The sequence below is a fragment of the Scyliorhinus torazame genome, chromosome 13, assembly GCF_047496885.1.
Source record: "Scyliorhinus torazame isolate Kashiwa2021f chromosome 13, sScyTor2.1, whole genome shotgun sequence".
Classification (NCBI taxonomy): Eukaryota; Metazoa; Chordata; class Chondrichthyes; order Carcharhiniformes; family Scyliorhinidae; genus Scyliorhinus; species Scyliorhinus torazame.
This window is the reverse complement of record NC_092719.1, coordinates 33,868,896-33,885,946: the sequence shown is the minus strand read 5'-3', so window position 1 is coordinate 33,885,946 and position 17,051 is coordinate 33,868,896. Positions and strand designations below refer to the sequence as shown.

At 45.5% G+C, this 17,051-nt stretch overlaps 1 protein-coding gene across 2 annotated transcripts in view; it reads right to left on the bottom strand.

Annotated features, from left to right (window-relative positions):
- Positions 1 to 17,051, bottom strand: part of orc5 (origin recognition complex, subunit 5) — a 140,041-nt gene that overhangs the window by 112,357 nt on the left and 10,633 nt on the right. For both annotated transcript variants that reach the window (XM_072471311.1, XM_072471310.1), the window contains exons 3-5: positions 14,749 to 14,841; positions 10,532 to 10,735; positions 9,682 to 9,756 (exon numbers count right to left, since the gene is read on the bottom strand). In XM_072471311.1, the coding sequence (XP_072327412.1) occupies positions 9,682 to 9,756; positions 10,532 to 10,735; positions 14,749 to 14,841 (372 nt within the window). The remainder of the gene's footprint in view (positions 1 to 9,681; positions 9,757 to 10,531; positions 10,736 to 14,748; positions 14,842 to 17,051) is intronic.

Sequence of the window (17,051 nt, the reverse complement as noted above, 5' to 3'; positions counted from 1 at the left end):
AGGCAAAGGCTGCTGAGAATGAGGATGACATACAGGGTCTGGTGGTGAAAACGGAGATGCACGAGGCACAACACAAAAGGTGTGTGGAAAGGCTGGAGGTGCTGGAGAATAATGAGAGGAGGAAGAATTTAAGGATTCTTGGTCTTCCCGAAGGTGTAGAAGGGGCGTAAGTCGGGGCATATGTGAGCACGATGCTGCACTCGTTAATGGGATCGGAGGCCCCGACGGGTCCGCTGGAGGTGGAGGGAGCCTATCGAGTTATGGCGCGAAGACCGAGGGCTGGAGAAATTCCTCGAGCCATAGTGGTGAGATTTCTCCGATACAAGGACAGAGAGATGGTCCTCAGATGGGCAAAGAAAACTCGGAGCAGTAGGTGGGAGAACGCGGTGATCCGCGTATATCAAGATTGGAGTGCGGAGGTGGCGAGAAGGAGGGCAAGCTTTAATCGGGCCAAGGCGGTGCTGCACAAACGGAAGATTAAATTTGGAATGCTGCAACCGGCAAGACTGTGGGTCACACATCAAGGGAAACACCACTACTTCGAAACGGCAGATGAGGCGTGGACATTTATTGTCGAGGAGAAACTGGAGTGAGCGGGCCATAAAAGGAACGTTTGGGACAAAGTGGGGGGGTGAATATGTGGGGTGAAGGGGGGGAAAAGAGGGAAGAGATGACTTCCCAAGTTGTTAATTCTGCGACCCTGTAACTTTTCTCTCTTCCCCATGTCATGGGGGAGGGAGGATGAGGAGCTGAGGGCGCCGGCCATTGGTGGCGGGGCCAAAAGGGACGCGCGGGCTTTGTTCCCGCGCTATGGTAATCATGGCGGGAACAGGGAAGCAGGAAGGAGGGGGCCTTGCAGTGTGAGCCGAGGTCACGGGGGGAAGCCGAGGTCGGCCAGAGTTTGCTGACTTCTGGGAGCAACATGGGGGGTGCAATTACGCTAGTTTGGGATCTAGCGGGGGGGGGTTAACTGGGTTGCTGCTGCTGGGGAGAAGGGGGAGCTGGTATGGGGGGGGGGGGGGTTGGGGCGGGGGGGGCGCCGCTTGGGGAAGATACGGCTACGTGGGAACCGGGTGAGGAGCTGGATTGGAAAAGGAGATGGCTAGTCGTCAAAGGGGGGGGGGGGTAAAGAGCCCCCCAACCCGGTTGATCACGTGGAATGTGAGAGGGCTGAATGGGCCGATTAAGAGGGCACGGGTACTCGCGCACCTAAAGAAACTTAAGGCAGATGTGGTTATGCTTCAGGAGACGCATCTGAAGCTGATAGACCAGGTCAGACTACGCAAAGGATGGGTGGGGCAGGTATTTCATTCGGGGCTAGACGCAAAAAACAGGGGGGTGGCCATACTAGTGGGGAAGCGGGTAATGTTTGAGGCAAAGACTATAGTGGCGGATAGTGGGGGCAGATACGTGATGGTGAGTGGCAAATTGCAAGGGGAGGCGGTGGTATTAGTGAACGTGTATGCCACGAACTGGGATGATGCCAACTTTATGAGGCGTATGTTAGGACGAATCCCGGACCTAGAAGTGGGGAAGTTGATAATGGGTGGAGATTTTAATACGGTGCTGGACCCAGGGCTGGATAGATCGAAGTCCAGGACCGGAAGGAGGCCGGCTGCAGCTAGGGTGCTTAAGGACTTTATGGAGCAGACAGGTGACCAAACAGGTGGATGAGGGTAAAGCAGTTGTTGTGGTGTATATGGATTTCAGTAAAGCGTTTGATAAGGTTCCCCATGGTAGGCTACTGCAGAAAATACGGAAGCATGGGATTTAGGGAGATTTAGCAGTTTGGATCAGAAATTGGCTAGCTGGAAGAAGACAAAGGGTGGTGGTTGAAGGGATGTGTTCAGACTGGAGTCCAGTTACTAGTGGTGTACCACAAGGATCTGTTTTGGGGCCACTGCTGTTTGTCATTTTTATAAATGACCTGGAGGAGGGCGTAGAAGGATGGGTGAGTAAATTTGCAGATGACACTAAAGTCGGTGGAGTTGTGGACAGTGCGGAAGGATGTTAAAAGTTACAGAGGGACATAGATAAGCTGCAGCGCTGGGCTGAGAGGTGGCAAATGGAGTTTAATGCAGAAAAGTGTGAGGTGATTCATTTTGGCAGGAATAACAGGAAGACAGAGTACTGGGCTAATGGTAAGATTCTTGGCAGTGTGGATGAGCAGAGAGATCTCGGTGTCCATGTACATTGATCCCTGAAAGTTGCCACTCAGGTTGAGGGGGTTGTTAAGAAGGCGAACGGTGTGTTAGCTTTTATTGGTAGAGGGATTGAGTTTCGGAGCCATGAGGTCATGTTGCAGCTGTACAAAACTCTGGTGCGGCCGCAATTAGAGTATTGCGTGCAATTCTGGTCACCGCATTATAGGAAGGATGTGGAAGCATTGGAAAGGGTGCAGAGGAGATTTACCAGAATGCTGCCTGGTATGGAGGGAAGATCTTATGAGGAAAGGCTGAGGGACTTGAGGCTGTTTTCGTTAGAGAGAAGAAGGTTAAGAGGTGACTTAATTGAGGCATACAAGATGATCAGAGGATTGGATAGGGTGGACAGTGAGAGCCTTTTTCCTCAGATGGTAATGTCTAGCACGAGGGGCCACAGCTTTAAATTGAGGGGAGATAGATATCAGACAGATGTCAGAGGTAGGTTCTTTACTCAGAGAGTAGTAAGGGTGTGGAATGCCCTGCCTGCAACAGTAGTGGACTCGCCAACACTCAGGGTATTCAAATGGTCATTGGATAGACATATGGACGATAAGGGAATAGTGTAAATGGGCTTCAGAGTGGTTTCACAGGTCGGCGCAACATCGAGGGCTGAAGGGCTTGTACTGCGCTGTAATGTTCTATGTTCTATGTTCTATGGGAGGAGTAGACCCCTGGAGATTTAGTAGACCTAGGAGTAAGGAGTTTTCATTTTTCTCCTATGTCCACAAAGTTTATTCACGGATAGACTTTTTTGTTCTGGGAAGGGCACTGATCCCAAAGGTGACGGGGACGGAGTACACAGCTATAGCCATTTCGGATCATGCTCCACATTGGGTGGACCTGGAGATAGGGGAAGAAAAACAACAGCGTCCACCCTGGAGAATGGACATGGGATTATTGGCAGATGAGGGGGTGTGCTTAAGGGTGAGGGGGTGTATTGAAAGGTACTTGGAACTCAATGATAATGGGGAGGTACAGGTGGGAGTGGTCTGGGAGGCGCTGAAGGCAGTGGTTAGAGGGGAGCTGATATCTATTAGGGCACATAAGGGAAAGCAGGAAGGTAGGGAAAGGGAGCGGTTGTTGAAAGAACTTCTGAGGGTGGACAGACAATATGCGGAGGCACCGGAGGAGGGACTGTACAGGGAAAGGCAAAGGCTACATGTAGAATTTGACTTGTTGACTACGGGTAATGCAGAGACACAATGGAGGAAGGCACAGGGTGTACAGTACGAATACGGGGAGAAGGCGAGCAGGTTGCTGGCCCACCAACTGAGGAAAAGGGGAGCAGCGAGGGAGATGGGGGGGTGAGAGATGAGGAGGGAGAAGGAGCGGGGAGCGGAGAGAGTGAATGGAGTGTTCAAGGCATTTTACGAAAGATTATATGAAGCTCAGCCCCCGGATGGGAAGGAGAGAATGATGTGTTTTCTGGATCAGCTGGAATTTCCCAAGGTGGAGGAGCAGGAGAGGGTGGGACTGGGAGCACAGATTGAGATGGAGGAAGTGGTGAAAGGGATTGGGAATATGCAGGCGGGGAAGGCCCCGGGACCGGACGGATTCCCAGTTGAATTCTATATTGAGGGGTTCCAGGGAGTGGAGGGGAGTACTCACGGGTACTCGAGTACTCACGGGGGAGAAGAACACCGGGTAGCTCTGTATGCAGATGATTTGTTGCTATATGTGGCGGACCCGGCGGAGGGGATGCCAGAGATAATGCGGATACTTGGGGAGTTTGGGGATTTTTCAGGGTACAAACTGAACATGGGGAAAAGTGAGTTGTTTGTGGTGCATCCAGGGGAGCAGAGCAGAGAGATAGAGGATTTACCGTTGAGGAAGGTAACAAGGGACTTCCGGTACTTGGGGATCCAGATAGCCAAGAATTGGGGTACATTACACAGGCTTAATTTAACGCGGTTGGTAGAACAGATGGAGGAGGACTTTAAGAGATGGGATACGGTATCCCTGTCATTGGCAGGTAGGGTGCAGGCGGTTAAAATGGTGGTCCTCCCGAGATTCCTTTTTGTGTTTCAGTGCCTCCCGGTGGTGATCACGAAGGCTTTTTTCAAAAGAATCGAGAAGAGTATTATGAGTTTTGTGTGGGCTGGGAAGACCCCGAGAGTGAGGAGGGGATTCTTGCAGCGTAGTAGGGACAGGGGGGTGCTGGCACTACCGAGCCTAAGTGAGTACTACTGGGCCGCCAATGTTTCAATGGTGTGTAAGTGGATGGGAGAAGGGGAGGGAGCGGCGTGGAAAAGATTGGAGAGGGCGTCCTGCAGGGGGACTAGCCTACAAGCAATGGTGACGGCACCGTTGCCGTTCTCACCAAAGAAATACACCACAAGCCCGGTGGTGGTGGCTACATTGAAAATTTGGGGGCAGTGGATACGGATAGGGGAAGGACGGGAGCTTTGGTGCGGTCCCCGATAAGAAACAATCATAGGTTCGTTCCGGGGAGAATGGATGGGGGATTTGGAGCATGGCAAAGAGCTGGGGTAGTACAACTGAGAGATCTGTTTGTAGATGGGACGTTTGCGAGTCTGGGAGCGCTGACAGAAAAATATGGGTTGCCCCAAGGGAATGCATTTCGGTACATGCAATTGAGGGCTTTCGCGAGGCAACAGATGAGGGAATTCCCGCAGCTCCCGACGCAGGAGGTGCAGGATAGAGTGATCTCAGAGACATGGGTGGGGGATGGTAGGGTGTCGGACATATACAGGGAAATGAGGGACGAGGGGGAGATCATGGTAGATGAGCTGAAAGGGAAATGGGAAGAAGAGCTGGGGGAGGAGATTGAGGAGGGGCTGTGGGCTGATGCCCTACGTAGGGTAAACTCGTCGTCCTCGTGTGCCAGGCTAAGCCTGATACAATTCAAGGTTCTACACAGGGCGCATATGACTGGAGCACGGCTCAGTAATTTTCTGGGGTAGAGGATAGGTGTGCGAGATGCTCGAGAGGCCCAGCGTATCACACCCACATGTTCTGGTCATGCCCGGCACTACAGAGGTTCTGGGTGGGGGTGGCAAAGGTGCTTTTGAAGGTGGTGGGGGTCCGGGTCGAACCAAGCTGGGGGTTGGCTATATTTGGGGTTGCAGAAGAGCCGGGAGTGCAGGAGGTGAGAGAGGCTGATGTGTTGGCCTTTGCGTCCCTAATAGCCCGGCGCAGGATATTGTTAATGTGGAAGGAAGCCAAACCCCCGGGTGTGGAGACCTGGATAAACGACATGGCAGGGTTTATAAAGTTAGAACGGATTAAGTTTGTGTTAAGGGGTTCGGCTCAGGGGTTCACCAGGCGGTGGCAACCGTTCGTCGATTACCTCACAGAAAGATAGAGGGAATGGAAAAGAAGTAGACAACAGCAGCAACCCAGGGGGGAGGGGGAGGAATCGAACGGACTCTCAGAGATGTTATTGTATATGTATAATATGTACAGGTAGTTGTTATAGGTAATTGTATGTTGGATTGTATTTTTGGAGAGTATTTATTTTGGACAAGGCAGTTGCCATTCAGTTTTGTTTTTGTTTATATATTATTTATTTATTTGTTTAAAACTGGCCACTGTTACTTATGTTGCTTTATTGTTGTGTAAAAGAAACACTACGTACTGTTATGTTTGGCCAAAAATCTTGAATAAAATATATATATTTTAAAAACTACTAAGTCTCTTACTCAAGATTAAAATTGAAAGATCCCAACTTGAACAAAATCCAGAGTCTCGTCCATTTTTCTACATGCAGTATCGCACATTTCTCTGCACGAAATGTCACATGACAATGTTCTATTTACATATTTTATCTAACTTCATAGAATCATAGAATAGTACAGCACAGGAAGAGGCCACTTGGTCCACTGTGCCTGTGGTAGCTACTTGACAAACCGTCTTGTAGGTTCTTTCCCCATGGCCCTGTAAACCTTTCTCTGCAGCAATTGGCGAAAGAAGCAACAGTGATAGGACGAAAAACGTCTTTCTGCAGCGAGTCATTAGGGTCTGGAATGCACTGCCCTAGTGTGTGATGGAGGAAGGTTCAATCCTAGCTTTCAAGGGAGACACAGATCATTATCTGAAGACAAAAAATTTGATGGGCTCAGGTGAAAGGTAGGGTAGTTCCATTAGGTGCACTGTTCTTGCAGCAAGCTGGTATAGACGCAGCAAGTTGAATGGCCATTTTCTGTGCTGTAACCATTCTATGCCTCTAATTATTTACCTAATTCTCTTTTTAAAAGTTACCAAATCTGTTTCAGGCAGTGTAATCTAAATCATAACTTTGGCCATCACAGAAACAGTTTCATCGTATTTACTCTTATCAAAACACTTCCATGATTTTGACACCCGTAGTGGCATGGGGGTCGGTGGGGTCATATTTTAAGACAAAAGAAAGTTGACCAACCTAAGACATAGTGGTCTGCTTCTTCATAGATGCCTTGAACGTTTGCACAGCTCTCTCCACTAACCTGTTTGAGGCAGGGTGATAAGGGGCTGTTCTGATATGGCGAATACCATTCGCTCTGACAAAACGCTGAAAAGTCCTCACCAGTGATAAGTGCCGTTGCCGGACACTATTGCCTTGGGGAGATCATGCGCGGCAAACTTCCGCCGCACGACCTCTGCTGTGGCCGCTGAGGTCTTTGTTCCCATCTCTTGAAGCTCCGAGTGGGCCAAAATAAGGAACACCTTGCCCAGGAAGGGACCAGCAAAGTCCACATGTACCCTCATGCATGGGCGTCCAGGCCACTCCCAAGGATGGAGGTTGGCTGAAGGGGGCAGTCTCTGCTGAGTCTGGCAAGGGTGCACAGGCACACCATATTTTCAATGTCCTTGTCTATGCCAGGCCCCCAGATGTAATTATGAGTGGGCATTTTCATTTTTGTCTGGCCCAGATGGGCACTATGCTATTTTTGCAGCAATGTCGCTTGGGCTGGGGTGCCACTACCACTTGAGGTCCCCAGAGTATGACTCCATCCTCACAACCGAGTTCGTCCTTACGAGTAAGGTACAGTCTTAATTGGTCAAATTTACCGTGGTGCCACCCGGTTAAGATCGTACGTTTCACTTTGGACAGGGCTGAGTCCCATTGAGTCCAATTATTTATGTGACCGGCTGAAACTGACAGGGTGCCCAAGCCGTTAAAGATGATTTTTTGGAGGTACCGGCGTGGGCGCCAGGTTCTTTGAAAATGGGCGCAAACTCAAATGCATCAGCATTCAAAATCGGTGTACCTGGCCAACGCTGAAAGATGTAGCTTTATGCAGCCAGCAAAAAGTTGTACTCTGGCAAAGGTGATTGGTGGTATCGGCTTAGCTTCACGAAGGAGCTCCAACAGGGGCCTGTGGACCAATATTATTGTGAAACGCTACCCGTAAACATCCTGCCAAATTTCCAGGAAAAGAGCTAATGTTTTGAGTCCAGGTGACCCTTTGTCAAAGCCCAAATCTTTTTCCTGCCCACTGACTTCAGTCCTGTTCCTGGGATCATGGCTAAACTTCCTCTGTGCTTGTCGACCTGGCTGCGCACCTTGCAACCATACCACCCTACAAGTGCTCGCCCTCTTGCATGCTTTGAAGCGCTGATGCATCCCTCTCAGTACATTAGGTTGCCTGGACGATCTCAATCGCCCTGTCTAGGTTAATCTAGCTTTCAGCCAGAAGCTTCCTTTGAACTTATTTGTTAATGCTGCATACTAAACGATCAACAGAATGCGACCAAGTGCTGCACTGATCTCGCATTGTTCGCCATTTACCAGAGTCTGGCAATGAAGGTGGAGACAATTTCTCCTGGATCCCTGACAACCGTAATTGAACAGATGATTGAGGGTCATGGGTGGAAATGCTCCCTGACCAGCTTCACCAACTGGTCAAATGACTTCATGTCAGTAGTCTCCAGGGACGTCAAATTTCATATAAGGTTGTAGGTTATTGGCCCACAAACTGTTAATAGGTTAACTTTGTTTCGCCTCCCGTTATTTCATTTGCCGTGAAGTAGTAATGGAGCCGCTCAATATATGCCCAAATGGGCATTAGCGAGCCCAATTTCACACACAAGAGGTTTAGAATGCCTTTCCTAAACATCACGGCGTAGACAAGTGAAGGCACAGACAATAGCACAAAGTGAAGAAAGCTGGAGTTGTGTAAAGGCTGGAACTGGAAGAGCGCAGAGATCAGAGTTCTAGGACTGAATAGGATTGCAGGGATAGGACAGATGTAGCCATAGAAGGAGTTGAAAACAAGGCTAAGAACATTAATACAGAGACCTTGCTGTATTAATGACCTACTGACAATGTAGGTCAGTAAGCACAAGGACAAAGTACGAACAGGACCAGGTGCCAGTTAAGTAGGGTGCTGAATGAGTTCATGTTCATGCAAGAAGGTGGGAAACCGCAAAAGGCATGGATGAGGATTTCAGCAGTATACACATTGAGACAGGGCAAAGACAGCTGATGTTGTGCTAGTGGCCGTCTTGTTGATGGGAGAGGATTTGCGATTGTAAGTGCAACTCAGGCTCAAACTGGCGGGTGTGAACAATCTGAATCAGCCTTGGACAACAACCAGAGAGAGAAAACACAAAGTCATTGGCTAAGGAACGGAATTTATGGTGAAGATCAAAGACAATGGTTTCAATCTTCCCAAAAGGCTTTAATATAACCTAACCAATTGTGGATTCGACGCTATCAACACAGCGTCTTATGAAAAATATTCTGTCTATTTCTCAAAATTAAGTAAATTTCCAGAATATCTAGCAATCCTCCCTAATCCTCTCAGCACCGCAGCAATTATTCTCCAAAGTTGCAGTAACTCGGAAGCAATTATTCTTCATGGCAGTTGTTGTTTCACGGTCCCAAGCTGCACAAATCTTATCTTACTTGAACAAATAGGACAAGGATATAATTCTGTAGTTTGTAGAAATATACTGTTTTAAAAAGTGCCAACGGTGCCAAGATTTGCAAGAAAGAGCTTACTGTTGCCAAGATAGCACTGCATTAATGGATGCACGTGCACGTCAACTGTGCAGTTAGGGCGGCATGTGGCACAGTGGTTAGCACTGCTGCCTACGGCGATGAGGGCCCGGGTTCGAATCCTGGCCCTGGGTAACAGTCCGCGTGGGGTTTGCACATTCGCCCCATTTCTGCGTGTGTTTCACGCCCACAACCCAAAGATGTGCAGATTAGGTGGATTTACTGTGTTAAATTGCTCCTTCATTGGAAAAAAAATAATTGGGCACTCTAAATTTTTTTAATTTTTTTTTTTAAACTGTGCAGTTCCCTTCTGGTTTACAGTCAGCTATTGATGTGAAGTTTTCTCAAGCAAGGGAATGTACTTCGCTTAGCAGCAGCAACCTTCCGTCTAACAGCCAGTTCAAAACAGTCACTTTTCTTAACTGTACCGTTAGTTTCACTAAGATTATTTTAAGACTTTGAAATAATACTTTAAGAAATTAAAATAGTAGTGGTAAGAAAGTTACAATAACTATTAAGGGGCTAGCTACATACCAATTCTTGGAACCTCAGAAATCCCGGCAGCAGGTTTGAATCCATTTCCCTCAAGTGTTCTGCTTTATCCAATACCTTGAATTAAAGATATTTAATTATTTCATACAGCACTTACAAAAGACAGTTCTCTATGCCAATAATAATCCCCTAAATGCACCTTCCACCCTGCCAAAGTATGCAGATGCCTGCAGGCCTCTCACTCGGGTTTTGGTGGAACTGCCAGTTCAGGAATGCCTTGCGTCTGCGGTCATGTGATATGAAAGCAAGGGTCACCCAAAAGGAAGACAGCGATTATGCAACTCCTCGATGATTTAATAATTAGCTGAGCTAATTACTAAATGAGGAAAGTTCCCAATTCAGTTTCTCGGATCTGTACTGAGTTAGCTCTCTCAGATAGTAGCAGTACTTTCATTGGCTTAGGCAAGAATGATTAGGTGGGAAGAAAAAGTAAATCCAAAGCTTTTACTCATCATCCATATTTCAAATCCATCTTACAATTAAATGCGTGGACATTGAGCGAGAGAACATTTAAACCTGGTTGCGATTAACACCCCACGATATAAATCACCAGCAATATTAGGAAAACACAAGGAATGCACACAGACCATGCTGATAAGAGGGGGGAAATGGGTGCAAGAGGAACACTTTTTTTCATGATTTAGTAAGTTTAATTCACAACCAAACTAACCTCATAGAACAGTACAGTGCAGAAGCAGGCCATTCAGTCCAATGTGCCTGTGCCAGTTCTTTGGAAGAGTTTCCAATTAATCCCACTCTATTGCTCTTTCCCCACAAACCCTAGATGCCAATTTACAAAAAAGCCAGTATAAAATCATAATCATTTACTTACAATGTTGACAGTTTGATTGTGCAAATTCTGCTCATGGACCACTTGTTTAAACAGTAGAACAAACTCATTGAGTGTGTGGCACTGTAAATAGGAAGAATATTCATTCTCGGCAGACAGCGTATGGCCCTGCAGCTGATTAAGTATTTGTTCAAAAAGCATCCTCGAGGAAAAGCATTCCACACAGTTCACAATTATATGAGGAAACTGCAAAGAGACAAAGACTATATATTAACCACAATACCAGCAGAACATATAAAACTACATGCATCATCCTATATATCATATGATACAGCAGAATGTACCACACTTCAGCTACGAATAAACTAATAATACTGCTTTCAACTCCTGGGCCTGGATTTCCCTTTACTTACCGTTACAAGTTCACCCTTAGCCCTAACTGAATTTCCTGGGTCAGGGGTCATTATGGCACCACTGCATTTAGTAAGTAAGCAATCTGGGCATAAGGAAGGGAAAGGGCTGATACTAAGCCCTTTCCTCCATTTACAATATTTGGGTCCACTGTCATTGCTAATCCAAGTCTAACACCACCTTTCAACTGGCAGTCCCAGGTGAGGTTGGTGAAATGGAAATGGGCTGGGAAACTAGGCATCATGCTCCCCACCCTCCCACCTGCATTATCCATGCAGTAGCCAGCAGCTGTTCTGGGCAACTATCTGTTGGTTCAGACAGAGAGTATGAGCCTTGCTACTGAGTTTATCCACTGACACACTCATTTAAGAGCAGAATAGTGAAGGAAATTCCAATCTTGCGTATAATGCATAATGATCCGTCCCTCTTGATTTCCAGAAGTAAAACATCTGCAGCTAGATCACCAGTCACTTTGATGTTCTCTGTTGGGTCTATCAGGATGCTTTGAGAATGTAATGTTAACAAAGAACATCAAGCCGAGTTATTGAACCAAGCTGATTTATTTACACCACTAAATTAAAGATTCTAGCCAGTCAACAAGGAATAAGTTATTAAATAAAACAATGCGATATCTCTTACAACAAAACTGTGCGAGAACAGGTGCTGTAGTGTGGGGACTAAGGGATTTTCACAATAACGTCATTGCAGTGTTAATGTAAGCCTACTTGTGACACTAATAAAGATTATTATTAATTAGTCCTATTCAAATTGATCGATTGTTGTGGATTGCCCAGATGAAGCCAGACCTCCTGGCAGCTAGATTTCTCGCCACTACCATATTGGGTATACGGTTACGTACGGACAATGCACCCCTGGGGGTAGGTTCCAGGTCCTGCAGGGTTGCAATTGGTGACTCCATTGGGTGTTATGACTCCTGCCTCGAGACTTCATTGGCCGAGGGCCAGAGAAGCTTCTGGAAGTGCACGAAGAGGAAGAGGCATCCAGAGACCCTCCTCAGCGAAGACTTGATGGATCGGCAGAGACTCGATGCAGAGGCAACTAAGAAGACTCAATGGTGGACCAGAGGACAGTAGGAAGCAGCATGCGAGACGCACCTTCGCAGATGAAGGTCCTGAAACGATCGAGACTCATGGGGATTGGACCCACAGCTCAATCCAGTTCATCGGCACAGGTAGTTATTAAGAATCTTAGGCAGATTCTAGTTGGGGCAATTTTGGGGGATAACTGTTTTATTGTGTTTGAAAATAAACTTGGATTGAATTGTTAACTTGTATCTATCCTTTGTTTATCTTGAAATGTTATGCTGGCCTTCATTGCGAGAGGATTCGAGTACAGGCGCAGGGATGTCTTGCTACAATTATACAGGGCCTTGGTGAGGAATACTCACCTGGAATATTGTGTGCAGTTCTGGTCTTCTTATCTGAGGTAGGATGTTCTAGCTACAGAGGGAGTGCAGAGAAGGTTTACCAGACTGATTCCTGGGAAGGCAGGACTAACAAAAGATTGCATTCTCTGGAGCTCGGAAGAATGAGGGGGATCTCATAGAAACCTATAAAATTCTAACAGGACTGGATAGGGGAGATGCAGGAAGGATGTTTCCGTTGGTGGTTGTGTCCAGAACCAGGGGCACAATCTGAGGATACAGAGTAGGCCATTTAGGACAGAGATGAGGATAAATTTCTTCACCCAGAGAGCGGTGAGCCTGTGGAATTCGTTACCACAGGAAGTAGTTGAGTCCAAAACATTGTATGGTTTCAAGAAGCAGTTAAGGCGAAGAGGATCAAAGGATATGGGGGGGGAAAGTGGGATTACGCTATGGGGTTGGATGACCAGCCATGATCATAGTGAATGGCAGAGCAGGCTTGAAGGGCCGAATGGCCTCCTCCTGCTCCTATTTTTTCTATCTCGTAAATAAGGGCACCTGGGTAAAATGTTTGAATAATAAACTGGTCGAAGTGTCTGAATTTTACAGACAAACATCTGTGACTCTATTACGATTTTGGCTTTTAAAAAGCAGTTAGATGGGCAGGGTGGGTATAGAGGGATATGGGCCAAATGTGGGCAAGTGGGACTAGCTTAGTGGTAGAAACTGGGCAGCATGGACAAGCTGAACCGAAGGGCCTGTTTCCATGCTGTAAACATCTATGACTCTAACAGCATATTTGGAATTTTGCCTTCTGCTTTGGATTTGTGATTAATTAACTAAATAAAATTGGCAGAATAATACAAATCTTTTAGGGGTAAATGCTTATATTATTAAACTTTTATTTATACACTTGTCTCCCTTGGGTATTCTTGCAACGCCTGCTTAAAAGAAATGTCTGGTTTTCGGATAGCTGGATTTCAGGTACTGTACCTCTGCTACCAAAATGACCAATGGTCAGATGCCTGCTCCAGGAAAGCAGTAACTTTACTTTATTTTAACTACTACACTTCAAAAACTACTTGAAATATGTAGCCATATCAAAAATTCCTCATGGTAATTCCTATTTATGAGCAAACTTATATCTTTCTGACCTTAGATTGCAGAGTATAAAAATTGACTTGAACATTTTGCAGTGAATTTCTAAAATCAAATCACATATGATGATGCTCATTTACCAGATGAATTACAACTAATGTTGTGATTTCAATAATTACAACATATTCCAACCTTTAAAAGTAAAAATAAAGATCAAACTGACTCCAACATCACATTTCCACACTAAAATAGTGCCAGAAGTTTGCAAATGAAAAAAAAATGCAAAATAGGTTATAAAGAAATATCAAGCAAGCATGCACCACTGGATGTAGCCCAATCTCATTCAATTATTTAGTTTAGTAGTCATCTGTACAGGGTACACAATCATGCTTTATTTCCTGGAAAATACACTTTGAACTCACAACAAATGTAATTTTTAACCTCAACAACTCAATAAATCCCACATATACCTAAGACTTTAATGCTGTTTTGGGATGGCAGGCTTTGTCACTCTCTTACACCAGTTAACAAGAGTCCTAAGGAAATCTGACAAGTGATACTTCTATCATTTCCAACTTCCAAGCTTTCTCTAGCCATTGCAATCTTTTGTATCTCTATTTTGCTTGCTCATTCCTCCCAAACTTGCAATTACATTATTACTGCGTGCAAATAGAGATTTAATATACTTCCTCATATTCAATTAATTTTTGAGGACCTGGAAAATACTCATAAAAAGCATTCTCCATGTCATATGTCTTTAGCATTAAGTAATTGCACGTTGTTGGAAAACCCCAATACAAATTTAATAATCTTTATTGTCACAACAAATGAAATTAAATGAAAATCACTTATTGTCACAAGTAGGCTTCAAATGAAGTTACTGTGAAAAGCCCCTAGTTGCCACATTCCGGCGTCTGTTCGGTGAGGTTGGCACAGGAATTGAACCGTGCTGCTGGCCTGCTTTAAAAGCCAACAATTTAGCCCTGTGCTATACCAACCCCAGTAGGCTTACATTAACACTGCAATGAAGTTAAATGTGAAAAGCCCCTAGTCGCCACGTTCCGGCACCTGTTTGGGTACACGGAGGGAGAATTCAGAATGTTCAAATTACCTAACAGCATGTCTTTCGGAACCTGTGGGAGGAAACTGGGGTACCCGGAGGAAACCCACACAGACACGGAGAGAATGTGCAGACTCCGCACAGACAGTGCCCTAAGCTGGGAATGGAACCTGGGACCCTGGAGCTGTGAAGCAATAGTGCTACCCACTGTGCTACCATGCTGCCCAAGTCAAAATGTTAAAGTTCCCATGTTACTGCACTGAATAACCAGCCTGTTTGACAAATGGAGTTCTCTTTTCATCTTACCTTCAATGTCTTCAACAGTGTTTGCACCACATAGGTTTTCCCTGTGGCAGTATGTCCATACACGAAAACAGATGGGTAACTATAATGATGAGACTGGAAGGACAAGAAATATTGCCAAAATTAATAAAATATCTACAGAGGTATGTTTTTTTCAAAATATTTCCAGGTGTTAGCAGTTCAGGAGAGACAGGCAGAGAGACAACTGCAACTGTATGCACCAGCGGAATGTTGATGGCACATGGTCCTCTAGTCGAAAAGTAGGAACTGACAAGAATTTGGGGGTGGGGGTGGGGGAGGTGAACTGTACTGCTGGAGGTCAATTCAGGATTTCTCAGAAGATTGAGGGAAATGATTTTCGATGGTCACTGGACATTACAACTCAACAAAGTAGGGAAAAGCAAGTTGGGAGCGGCTTTAGATTAGAGCACAAACTAGAGGACCCTCCAATGAATTGCAATGTGTGGCAATCAGTTGCATTAAGACAATAATAAGGGTTATCCTTTTGTTGCTTACTTAGTAAGAATCAAAACTCTAAAGTTTAGTCCACGCTACTTTTCTTAAAAACAGTAAAAGTCTCAAATTTGAAATCTTGTGCAATTTCCAAATATCATAGAATCTCTATAGTGGAGGTGGCCATTTGGCCCCATCAAGTCCCTGCTAACTAGGGAGTTACTTAATGGGAGTGGTGTACTGCAGCTCATTACAGTAGTTTTTTTTAGAAAATGAGCTTAAGAGTTTGTTTGATTTTGTTAAATGTAGGTTTTAGTATGTCTTTGTTTACCTCGCTTTGATTTGCTTTTGGGTGTGGTCACATTCAACGATGATGGCGTTTTTGGGAGGGGGGGTAGTTTGCTGGTTTTCCTTTGTCCAGTCTTCGGACTTGGCTTGGTGGCCATCGTGGGTGGATCTTTTTGCTTTACCTTTTCACTATCCCTTGGCTGATCTCTCTTGGGTGTGTTCTTATTGCCTTGGATTAGGTTTGAGGTTATCTGCTACAGATTTAAGAGGTGGTGGAAGACCTTCAATCCATTTGGTCACCTGGAACGTTAGAGGTTTGAATGGCCTAGCGAAGAGGTCGAGGGCATTTGCCCATCTCAACAAACTCAGATGTTGCATTATTGTCGGAGATTCACTTGCATGTCAGGGATCAGATGAGGCTGCGCATAGGATAGGTTGGGCATGTTTTTCATTCCAGTTAAGATAGTAGGGCCAGGGGTACAACGATTCAGTTTTGCCCCCTCGCAGATTATAGCTGATCCCAATAGTCTATGTGTTACTGTTTGTGGCTCCCTGTTGAACACCTTGGTTGTCATAGTCAACATTTATGCCCCAACTGGATTAGGTTTGAGGTTCTCTGCTTTTCTCGAGGTTCTCTGATTCTGGGACCAGTGTTCTAGCGAATAGGATAAATAGGTTGGTCACAAGGACTTTAAACTAGCAAGTTGGGGGGAAGGGACGTGTAAAGCTATGGACAGTATAATGGTTAATGGAGATCAAGGCAGCAGGCTACGTGACAGGTTATTATGTAGAGATATGGGTTCAAAGACAAGGAAAATTAGGAGAAAGGGTAAGAGGAAAAATAAATTGCGAAAAGTTACTGATCAAGGTGTTAGGATTCATAACAAAGACATAAAAAACAGCATAAGTGTACTTTACCTGAATGCTCGTAGTATACGAAATAAGGTAAATGAGTTGATGGTGCAAATCATCGTGAATGACTATGATTTAGTGGCCATTACTGAAACATGGTTAAAAGATGGTCATGACTGGGAGTTAAATATCCAAGGGTATCAGACTATACGAAAGGATAGAATGGACGGTAAGGGCGGTGGTGTAGCTTTGTTGTTTAAGGATGGCATCCGGGCAATAGTAGGGGATGATATTGGTGCTATGGAGGACAAGGTTGAATCAATTTGGGTGGAAATCAGGAATAGTAAGGCAAAAAGGTCACTGATAGGAGTAGTCTATAGGCCACCAAATAGTAACAGGATGGTAGGGCAGGCAATAAGCAAAGAAATAACGGATGCATGTAGAAATGGGACAGCAGTTATCATGGGAGATTTTAATCTGCATATCGATTGGTTTAACCAGGTTGGTAAAGGCAGCCTTGAGGAGGAGTTTATAGAATGTGCCCGGGATAATTTCCTGGAACAGTATGTAATGGAACCTACAAGGGAACAAGCGGTCCTAGATCTGGTCCTGTGTAATGAGGCAGGATTGATTAATAATCTCATAGTTTGGGATCCTCTTGGAAGGAGCGACCACAATATGGTGGAATTTAAAATACAGTTGGAGGATGACAA